The 11,249-nt window shown below is 43.2% G+C and overlaps 1 protein-coding gene across 3 annotated transcripts in view; it reads left to right on the plus strand.

Annotated features, from left to right (window-relative positions):
• The first annotated feature begins 506 nt into the window (after positions 1–506).
• The window catches only part of supt20 (SPT20 homolog, SAGA complex component), a 12,240-nt gene continuing 1,497 nt past the window's right edge, over positions 507–11,249 (plus strand). The window contains exons 1-22 of one of the 3 annotated variants that reach the window (XM_031872690.1): positions 507–1,199; positions 1,346–1,381; positions 1,539–1,664; positions 2,235–2,361; positions 2,471–2,574; positions 2,804–2,920; positions 3,063–3,116; positions 3,271–3,410; positions 3,582–3,732; positions 4,117–4,173; positions 4,315–4,392; positions 5,009–5,178; positions 5,279–5,311; positions 5,427–5,538; positions 5,788–5,893; positions 6,429–6,584; positions 7,074–7,389; positions 7,474–7,589; positions 7,949–8,004; positions 8,410–8,520; positions 9,391–9,481; positions 10,221–10,309. In XM_031872690.1, coding sequence (XP_031728550.1) covers positions 1,197–1,199; positions 1,346–1,381; positions 1,539–1,664; positions 2,235–2,361; positions 2,471–2,574; positions 2,804–2,920; positions 3,063–3,116; positions 3,271–3,410; positions 3,582–3,732; positions 4,117–4,173; positions 4,315–4,392; positions 5,009–5,178; positions 5,279–5,311; positions 5,427–5,538; positions 5,788–5,893; positions 6,429–6,584; positions 7,074–7,389; positions 7,474–7,589; positions 7,949–8,004; positions 8,410–8,520; positions 9,391–9,481; positions 10,221–10,309 — 2,349 coding nt within the window. In that variant the 5' untranslated portion in view covers positions 507–1,196. The remainder of the gene's footprint in view (positions 1,200–1,345; positions 1,382–1,538; positions 1,665–2,234; positions 2,362–2,470; positions 2,575–2,803; positions 2,921–3,062; positions 3,117–3,270; positions 3,411–3,581; positions 3,733–4,116; positions 4,174–4,314; positions 4,393–5,008; positions 5,179–5,278; positions 5,312–5,426; positions 5,539–5,787; positions 5,894–6,428; positions 6,585–7,073; positions 7,390–7,473; positions 7,590–7,948; positions 8,005–8,409; positions 8,521–9,390; positions 9,482–10,220; positions 10,310–11,249) is intronic. The other 2 variants (XM_031872691.1, XM_031872692.1) reach the window with 2 other exon arrangements.

The following is an 11,249-nucleotide window of genomic DNA, read 5'->3' on the forward strand; positions in this document are numbered from 1 at the left end:
TAATACAGATGTTCTATGCAGGAGTAGCCTGCTACCTGTCCCCAGATAAATAGATTATTTTAGGATTATGCAACATACAAGCACAAAGTGCAGTTCAGTGATAAATATCATGGAACTCTTTTAAAAAGCCTACAGAACCTCAAGCAGGACTCAATCTTCTCATGTTAGATGATTTTGTGCCTTAGTAGTGCACATTCCCGACAAACGTATGACATTACCATAAATCGCTTGACACAGTGTAAATTTTAAGCTTTTTGTTTTGTTTTTTAATAAAGGCTCACTGCTTCAATTCAGAAGTAGTTACAAACAGTTGCTTTGCAGAATACCAGAGCATGTGGAAATACTCTCTAATAAAGAGGCCAGCACGTATCTCACAGAGATGGTGAGCAGAAAGTTGTCTCCATTTATAAGATATGTAAAACAAAAAAACATCAATTGTAAATTAGGCGCTAAGTGTGTCTCCGCCCACCGCTGGACAAACCGGAAGTTTAGCTGTTGTTGTCACACTGGAAGAAAATGGCTGCTGCTCCGACTTTTTTTCAATGAAGACACTGATATTTCAACTTAATTTGGTTTTATTGCATTGGAGCTACAGTCGACCGCTATGCAATCGAGAAGGCAAGTCCATCCTGTTCGTTGAGATTGACGTCGCTTGGTCGGTTTGTGTCTCAGACGACGTAACATCATTAGCGTAGCTGGTAACTTACAGCTTGCACACCAGGAACGAGCTAGCATGCTAACGTTAGCCGCGTTAGCCCCAACGGGTCAGGCATCAACGAGCTTGTTGCTACTCAGCCACTATGTTGACTGAGCTCACAGTCATCACACATCCACAACCTGAGCCACACAGTTGTATCGACTCGGAGACATGTTGTGCATGTAGTCACTCTGCTGGAGCATTTAAAGTACACGCAAAACATGAAACAACTGAGATTAAACAGTTTCGCCTGTCAGTCATCTTTGGCATTTGATCGAGTGCCATCCAGGCTATTTAGCTCTGCACTGTCCTGTTACCACACCGAGAGCGTCTGTGTTGATCCATCTTGTTTTCTGCGTTCGTGTGACCGTGCTGCGTGCATTAAGCCGTCTGTGTTGTTGTGCAGGGTGTGAATGGTCACTTTAGGAAGGTGACAGTGTGGGGCAGAAAGGACAGCATCCTCTACCCTCACTCGCATTGGAGCTGGCGGTGGACCACAATGGTAAGTTTCATCTCTTCCTATATGTCGTATATGCAGTGGACATCCACAGTGGTGTTTCGTAGGGTACCAGGGCTTGTTCTCCTCTCTACCAAAGAGGGAGTTTCCATTGTGACTTATGTGATCCTCTTTGCTCTTATTCCCCAAAGCAACAAGTTTTGGAATATGCATTGGATCGAGCCGAGGTAAAGAAAAAAGTTCTTTCAGTCTTGTGTGTTTGTATAAAGAGAAATGAATAGCATGTACTCCCATGTATCCCTGTGCACGCATTTACATGCACTATGTTAGTTAAGCACCATCTGTCTCATCGTCCACTAATACGGTGTGTTATCCGTTATTCAGTACATTGTTGAAAGTGCTCGACAGCGACCAGCCAAAAGAAGAATTTCATCCGGCGGGAGGAAGAGTTTGTATCAGAAGCTCTATGAGCTGTACATAGAGGAATGTGAGAAAGAGCCGGAGTTAAAGGTTTGTGTTATGCAACTTGACTCTCAGTTATGACTAGGTAGTTATGGGCATGCTTTAAAACCTTGTTCATGCCAGTCTGTTGGGAAAGAGTGGGGAAACATGGGGTTTTCAGGACATTAAACTGTATTGATAATGCTTTTTAAACATGCACGCATTTTCCAAGTACATCAACCTGAAAGAATAGTGTTGTTTTTTAACTAATAGGCTCAGAACAGAGTGTCAAAGTTAGCTCCTGTGTTGTTTATGCTTAACAACTGCAAGAGGGAACTAAGTGGTTGTTAAGTAGTAATGCTGTCATATCTATTGGTGTTTGATTAGTAATTGTAAATGCTGTACATCAACATCAAGAATATAAAGTCAACATTTGTCATGTCTTATACGTAATCATTATTGCCGTTTAATGATTTACTGAAAAACACAACAATTTGCAGTCCTTGTGAGTTACGTTTTAACAGCATCATGTGGATGAAATGCAATAAAATAGATGAGCCGTGGTTATAACATCTTGAGATTTGTATTGCTATTATGGAGGATTTCTCTCTTATGTGTGTTTTTTTGTTTTTCCTGAAGAATTTAAGGAGAAATGTGAATTTACTGGAGAAGCTGGTGTCTCAGGAGTCCATATCATGTCTGGTGGTCAACTTGTACCCTGGGAATGAAGGCTATTCTTTAATGCTCAGGGGCAAAAATGGATCTGGTAAGAGAAGACAACAAAGCAAGTAGCTACGTCCATCCAGTTGTGTTTTTCTGATCCGTGTTCCACAATCGTCTCATCTGTAACAGTCGTGTTTTGTGTTGCTTTCTAGATTCTGAAACCATCCGTCTGCCATATGAAGAAGGAGAACTCCTGGAGTACCTAGATGCGGAGGAGTTGCCTCCTATTCTGGTGGATCTGTTGGAGAAATCGCAGGTGTGTATGTGTTTATGCACATATACAAATGAACATTATGCAAATCATTTGACCATTGAATGTGAGGTAGTAATGCAGGTATTGTGACGCATACTCAAAAGCTTCAGACAGGTTTTATATGTATGTCTTGATGTATAAAGAGATGTTAGAATAGTTTCTAATTGCTTTTTTTCTCAGTTATTTTGCAATTATCTATTGGTTGACGTCCGCCATGTGCAATTTGTCTCAGGTGAACATCTTCCATTGTGGCTGTGTAATAGTAGAGGTGAGAGACTACAGGCAGTCTGGTAGTACCAAGATGCCCACCTATCAGAGCAGACACATCCTGCTGCGGCCAACCATGCAGGTAAACCAGTAGAATACATGGTAATCCTCTCACAAAGTGTAAAACAAATACTAATACTGTTTGATTATGACCTGGAATGAGGGAAAAAGAAACTTACCTTTAACATAGCAAGCTGAGTTTTATCTGTATTTTTGCCCTGCAGACTCTGATCTGTGATGTCCATGCCATGACCAGTGACCACCACAAGTGGACGCAGGTAAAGTGTCTCTATCTCAATGAGAAACAGAAGGTTTCTTGATTTGCCCTTTGCCTTGGCTAATAAACATGGACTTCACCAGAATAGTAATAAGCATCAGCACATTGCACGGGTGTTTTCTGTAGCCTCTGTTTGTTTGTTTTTTTTGCTTTAGGATGACAAATTACAGCTGGAGAGTCAGTTGATTTTGGCCACAGCTGAACCTCTGTGCCTGGACCCCTCCATTTCTGTCACCTGCACAGCCAACCGCCTGCTCTACAACAAACAGAAAATGAACACTCGCTCCATGAAACGGTACTAAACACGCTCACACGCTCACTTTCAGTCCAGTCACGCACGCGAAGGAAATGCTCATTTCTGTTTCTTTTCTTTCTGATATGGAAGACATGGAAATGAAAAGAACAAATCGGTGAATGAAGCGAAAGCCTTGATCATTTTAACACGTGTACCTCATTTGTATCGTAGGTGTTTCAAGAGGCACTCTCGAGCTGCCCTGAACAGGCAGCAGGAGCTTTCCCATCTGCCACCACAGCTACGACTCTACGACTACCTGCAGCGGAGGAAGGAGAGGAAACCTGCTCCTGCCGCCGACCTTAAGATCTCAAAGATCGGAAACGTAAGTAGTCAACATGCCCACGATTTAACGAGAATGTGTGTGTGTGTGTAGTGTACATACTTAGAGATGAAGTTGACTGAGGCTGTTTACTATTTGGTTGATTTTCTCTCACATGATGAAAATTGTTTACCTAATCATCCGCCCGCCAGTCTATCTATTACAACACAGATCACATTGAAATAAAACTTGAGGAAATGTGTTCAGTCATGTTAAAACATAGTGATCATCATCAGTTCTGCCACTTTTCTCTTCAGGCCTATTGTTTACTACCGTTGAGAAAAAGTCTGTTAGCCTACTCCAGCATAGGTCAACGCATGCTGTCATAGTGCTCATACCTCTTTTTCTCTGCGACGGTCGTTGCTTCTCGGCGGTCATCACTTGCAGTGTGTTGACATGTGGAAGCAGAGCAACTGCCAACTAACTGTACCGAAGGAAATTGATGTAAGTAGCCCAGTGGTCCTCTATAACACGGTCACTTAAACACTTGAGCCAACACCACTTAAAACCCACTCAACTCATAGCTTGGCAGCGATAATGTCGGGCATAACGAACCAGATGGAATTGGTTGGTGTGTTGCTTTAGGTGGAAAAGTATGCTGTGGTGGAGAGATCTCTGCAGTTGGAGGACTCTCAGCCCACTACTGTGATCTGGCCTGCTGAGGTAAGTGTGACAGCAGCATTAACACTCTGAGGGTACAGAACAATGTTGGCTGTTTGCTGTTATTAATAAGAAGAGAGTAGCTGTGTGTAATGCTTTATAGGGGAAAAATGTACCCCCAGCATTGGTTTTCTTCTCAAAAGGGTGTTTGTTTAGTGTGAACAATGAGAAAAGTGTGAACGCAGAAAAGATAGCTCCCATGTGAATGGTCGACCTTAAACAGATTCATTTTTGATGAACCATGAAACGACCACAAAATTGCATAAACATTCTTCATCCCTTATGTAGGTCAGTGAGTCCACGGGTAATATTTTCTGGGTGCTGGGCCCTAAGACAGTTGGTGCTAGGCCAGTTGCTAAAGCGAGCATTACTGTTTGTGACTACCTGTTGAACATGTTTCCCCGTGCGTTATCCCCTGCGTCTCTTCTCTCTCCTTCCTCTTCTTTTTGTCTTCAAACAGTGTCATTAGAGAAAGTCAAAAAAGTTCATGGAAACCAAGTCGGCACTACTTTTTACATCTTTGATGTGCTCAGTTTTCTAACAGCACTTTTCAGTAACATTTCTATGACTCGTGCAAATCTGTTTCATTCAGTTGTCCGTGTCCACTTTCTTGACACAGGAAGTTGTAGATGACTACACATTTGAGTGTGAAGTTGGGGGCCAACCCCAGATGACCAAGGTGTCTATCTTCCAGTCGATGGGAGACCCGCTGGTGTATGGGAAGATCTACTGTGCTAAAGAACCAAAAGCCGAAGAGGACAGCTCAGATCTAAAGCTCATACATTCCCCGTAAGGACGCTCTGTGATACAAACTCATTATAAGAGACTGAATTTGAAAAGCCAGCCTGAATTCACTCGTCCTCGTCTCTTTTTTTTGTCTCATTCACAGCTTCCTCATAGGCTCCAAGATAGATGCAGATCGGTGAGTCATCGTGTTTTGCTTTTGTTGAGAAGCTAATCCTGTCAAACGATCTGCTTTTTAGGGATATGCTGTTGGGAGAGCGTGCTATAAATGATGTGTTATGTCTGTTTCATAGGTTTCTGACTCAGTACAAAGGAGTGTATGAGAGCGATGTGAAGTGTGAGGTCAAGATGTCCCATAACTCAGGCAGCGTGGGACAGGGGCCTCTCTCCCCTAGCAAAGATGAGGTAAGTTCTGCCTTGCTTTGATGTAGGAACAGTTTGAGGTTGCTCCAAATTTTCTAAATTTCCTTTTGAATCGAGTTCGAAAATAATTGGCACCTCAGCATACAGGGGTGCTTCATCTTACTTTATCTGATTTTGTTTTGCCAAAAGAAGAAAGGATTCAAATCCTTCAATAAATGAACTTTTGCAAATTTGCATTTTGAAGTATATTTAATGAGCACTCTGACAAACTGGTTTACATGTCATCTGCAGGGTGATGGTGTTTCTCCACTAGTCCAGACGTCTGTTTTAGGAAAAGGAGTGAAGCACCGCCCCCCTCCCATCAAACTGCCTTCTGGATCAGGCAACAGCTCCTCAGGTACACCTGCTATGTTCGACAAAGATGAATGGGCGAACATGTGGTGGCCCTGCATAATCCCTGAGAGCAGGCTGGTGGAAAACACATACACGAAGAAGGGGAAAAAGGGGAAATAGCCCCATTTGTGTGAAGCAATTTGAATGAACCACGTTCACTCCCTTTCTCATGGGGTTAGCTGGAAGGAATTCTGGAAATTGTAGAAAATCAGAACCCAAATTAAACAAGACGGATTGGGGGAAAAAGGGTGCAACCAAACCGTAAATGTCAAAACAAAATCTCTGGACTGCATCAAACATCATAGTCTGATTACCTTTATCCAAGGTCTGGTGTGGAACACAAATGCCCCAAAAACAACTGAGACAAGACTATAAAGTTATTGGATATGAAGTTAAACAGTCATATGGTTATATAGTGATATTCAATGTGACAGGCTCGCTTTAGGTTTGCCTTCTAACCGGGATGGATTCAGATCGCTTGTGATATTGAAAAGGGAGTCGTACATATTTCAACTCTTTTTTTCCTTCTTTTTTCTCAGGTAATCTATACAGTTCACAAACCACCAGTGGTCTACTCAAGTGTCCTACGCCCCCTCTAGCCAAAAGCCAGTTTCTGAATAGGAAGCACTCCATGGAGCTGAGCCAGGTGGGCCTGCTGTCACCCGCCTCCCTCTCCCCCATGGGCTCCACTCAGAGTAAGTACAGCTGAGTCCAACTAACTGTTGTGCCAACACATTGTACCGGATTGTCTTGCGTGAGCTTTTGTCCAGCCTCCAACTCTGGACATTGTTTTGGCAAATTATGAAAAATGACCTTGACAAGGTTCCAGGTCTTGAGAAATATGGAAGAGCACGGAACGTATAAAACCACAGGGACGTATCTGTTACCTGACAAGTACACAGAATATTGCATCAGTACGAGCACAACAGCATTATGTATTCTGACAAAAAAAATGCTGTTTAGCAAATTGCCAGATAAAGAGGTGAAGTTTTGACATGAAAGAGACTCTTCAGCTGTTATTTCATGTAGCTATTGTTGTAAGTTTGCAGAAAAATGTATCATCTAATCAAGCAATGAATTGTTAACCTACACCTCACAAAATATATTAGTTATCACCGGCTGAAAGTACCCCTCTCTTTCTTCTGCATAATTTTGTCTGTTGACCCACTGTCCCTCCTTTTTAGGATCGGGGACCCCCAAGCCATCCACCCCCACACCCACCAACACGCCATGCTCGACGCCGCACACCGCCGACTCCCTCTCTGCTCCTCTCTCGCTGACCCCGACCCCGTCAGACCCTCCCATGCTTCAGAGCCAGTCGCAGCCCGCCCCCCTCCTCACGCCCTTCGCCCAACAGCAACTAGCTCTAAGCCAGCCGCTGCCCATCATGACCATTCCCCTGCCCACCATGGGTACGTCCATCACCACGGGCACCACCTCGTCGCAGGTCATGGCCAACCCGGCGGGGCTCAATTTCATCAACGTGGTCGGCTCCGTTTGGTAGGGATTAAATAGTCTCTGGTGCCTCTCTGTCCCTTGCTAGTCACTGTCACTCTTCATGACCATCCTGTACTGTTTGTGTAGCAGTCCTCAGACCTTGATGAGTGGCTCCAACCCCATGCTGGGTCCAGGCCTTAACTTGAGTGGAATCCTTCCACCCGGAGGACTGATGCCCACCATGCAGTCCGCAGCACAGGCTGGTAAGAGATTTCAGTACTTATTGGAGCCTTGATTCTTAAAGGCCTGTATAACATACAGCGTATCAGAAAGCGTCACAGGCCCTCAACAATTTTCGGACCCAGTCCAACTTCTCATCTAAATAATCTTATTATATAACGGGGAAAATTGGAAGTAGTAGTTCAAAGAGAGATCCACCGTCCTTGACTGGCTCGAGGAAGCTGTAATAGTGAGAGGTTTACAATGTGCTGTAGAATATTAATCTATGTTCAAGTCCAGTAAAAGAGGCCCAGTAGGTCGAGTGAAAAAGTCCAGAGATAAGTTGATACGGTAAGGAAACTTGTGTTTAGTCTGCTGAATGTAACTCTGCTTTGTGTTCCAGGGAGTCATTTTGGCCTGAACAACAGTGCTGGGTTGAGACCACTGAACCTGCTGCAGGTATGATTGTGTTCCAGTCAGTCTGTAGCGCTGCTAGTAGCATGCACTGGGTATTTGCACCTCTGTTATCACACCTGGAATAGTGATGAGCTGTGTGTGTGTATGAATCAACTGCACAGCTCAACTTCCTCACACTTCCTTTTCCTGCACCTCACTGCATATGCCATGTAGTGAACACTGAACACCCTTCATCAAGTTGTTCTTGTTCTGATATTAGTAATGGTCTAGTAATGTGTTGTTTGATTGCTTTGTTAATTCTCCCGTTTCCCTCTGCCTCTCCTCTCTGCATCTCCTTCCTTCATCCTCCTCTCCCTGTCTGTTACTCCTCCACTATTTGTATTTTGGTGTGTGTGTGTGTGTGTGTGTGTGTGTGTGTGTGTGTGTGTGTGTGTTATACATCTCCAGATCCCCACTGGTCCTCTCATCTTTAACTCTCTGCAGCAGCAGCAGTTGTCTCAGTTCTCACCACAGCAGAGTCAGTCGGCCACCTCCAGCCCTCAACAGCAGGGGGAGACGGTGAGACACACAATTACATTTGCATCCAATCACATACACACACACACACACACACACAGACACACACACACACACACACACAATCGCAATCACATAGTCAATTGTGTTAATCAGAAAAGTAAACATCAGAGTTTAACAATGTTTATGTTAGAAAGATTTATAGTATCTATGTTAGAAAACACAGAGTGTAAGGAGTTCACCAAAGCACTTTAAGCATTTTACAACAAGCAACCTAGCTTGTTTAGGGAAGTGGAAAAAGAGCCAAAGACCACTGTGAACCAAAGTCAGTCAAAAATCATTAGAGACTTCACAAGACTAGGCCATATGGCCAGAAGTCCAACAGTAAGCTACTCCTAAAAGGAGGTAGAGGAAGGATGTATGGTCCAAGAGGACAAAGATGTGTATTGAAAAATAATATAATTAACTTGAGAACAAGAGTTTAAGCTGAAGCCAAGACTTAGTCACAATGGAAGATCTGTCGAGACGCTCTTCATCGTACTAGAGCAAGGTTGAACAAATCTGCGAGGAATAATGGGAGAAACGCCCAGAATCCACCAGTGCCAAGGCGATGCTGACGTATTCAAGAGAATGCTGTAGCAGACGCTGCCAAAACACCTCATAACCACCTCATAACTGGGACTTTAGACGAGAACTAGAAAAATCATCTTTTAAAAGAGTTGTAAACCAAAGCTTGTGCTGTGGAAGGAAAAAGGGTTGAAATCTTTGAACTTCTCAAAAACAACAAAAAGGTTATTTTTTTTATTTATTAACTTTCTTTTAAGTATTTCAATAGAAAATACAGTTGACTAGTTGAACATTGTGGTGACGCACTTTACACATTACCCTTTTTGCCTTTGCCTGCTTTTGCAGGGGGACCAGGGGTCAGATCAAAGTTTAGGAAACCAGCAAACAGCGGTCATCAACCTGGGAGTCGGAGGCTTCATGTCTTCACAGGCAGCAGGTACGACCCACACACACACACACACACACACACAGAGACACCCAAATACACATTCACAGCACACAAAGTCCTCTAAAACATTTCTCTCTGTTCAGTCCGTTAACCTGTTTCAAAAAGAATTGACATCATGCCACTAACTAGTACTAATAAGATAAGATGTTCTAATGTATTCATGATTGTCATTGCTGTATATTAGGACTCATAGTCTGTAACTGAACATGATCATTGTACTGAAGTTAGCCATTGTTCCTGTCAATGGAGCATGTAACAACTGACAGGAGGGACTCAACTTCCCCTTCTTTCTGCTACGTTCGTTCTTCTTTTTTTTTTACTTCTGTTGTTTTTTACCCCCACCCTTACTTCTTTCCCTACTGCACTGCCTTCCTCTCCTTTTCAACTTGCCCTCCTCACTCACGTCTGTCCGTCTCACCCCATTCCTGCTATTTGCCCTTAATCTACTTAATAATGTCCATGCACACGGTCCTTTACCTGTGCTGTTGCCTTCCCTGTTTCCTCTGTTTGTCTTCTCTTTCTTTCATCTCATCTCTCTCCTTATTCTGTGGTTATGCATCACTGAAACTGCGACACCCCCCTTTCTCCCCCTCACATTCATCCCCCTTCTGGCTATATGTCTGTTTTTCTCACTCCATACTTTACTCCATTCCTTCTCCTGCTTCTCTCCCTCTTAACACCACATCCTTCCTTCTGGGGTTCCCTCTCTCCCTCCTCCCCCCCTTAGTGCTGTCCCAGTTGGGCTGTGGGCTGGACGGGTCTGGGCCCCCGCTGCCTTCTCCAAGGCTTCAGCAGCAGCACCAGCCACAGATCCAAGTAATACAGCAACTTTAACATCTATATACACACACATACATACAATGTAAGATTATTACAGATGACAGAATAGGACTAGTTTCATCAGACAACTCTCCGTGCCTTCATTTAGCATGCAGGTATATGTTGTGCTATATTATAAACGATCAGGGAATTAGGCCAATTTCTAAAAAAGACAAACATTTCTTAATATTTCTTCATACATAAGCATCATTACTCAGACCTGAGTAAAATTAGATTTTAAAAAGAACTTCACAATCAACTGTGTCCTGTATGTCACAGAATAAAATACAAGTATGGCTCCCTGGAAGCTGAATTTTATGGAAAACATTTGGTATAACCAAACACGAAAGATTAACGGAAACATATTTATTCTAAATATTTACTATTTTCTTGAATTTAGTTTTATATACATTAACAAATCTTATTCAAAAACTGAGAATATATTCTCAGTTTTACTTTAAATGACAATTTACAGGTGAAGCGACATTATCCCCAGGTCTGATTTTCATCCAGACTTTTCTGTTCTCCATTCACTCCATCTTGTGTTGTCTGTTTGGTTGGTGTGTTGTTTGACAAAGATCACAGCAGTCCCAGTACTCCCAGCAAACCCACACACCACAGCTTGTGGCACTTCCAATGGCAGCAACTAACAGCGTGTCGAACTGGGAGGCATGTTGTCACAAAGCTTTTAGCGACAGGATATGACATATTGTCACCGGTTACAGTGGGTACTGCTGAAATGCTGACTGCATCATGAAGGAATAGAGATGATAGACTGTGAGCATGATTGTTGAGGTGTTTAAAGATTATTGTTTTTTTTGCCCAGTTGAAGTTGCTGACTTACTCCGTGCAGAAAGCACGGTTGCTACCTGCATGTCTGTTTTCGCCAGGACCACAGGCAATCATTTGAGTCCCCTGAACGTCACTGGTGCTGCTT

The sequence above is a fragment of the Anarrhichthys ocellatus genome, unplaced genomic scaffold, assembly GCF_004355925.1.
Source record: "Anarrhichthys ocellatus isolate YVR2014 unplaced genomic scaffold, GSC_Weel_1.0 scaffold65, whole genome shotgun sequence".
Lineage (NCBI taxonomy): Eukaryota > Metazoa > Chordata > Actinopteri > Perciformes > Anarhichadidae > Anarrhichthys > Anarrhichthys ocellatus.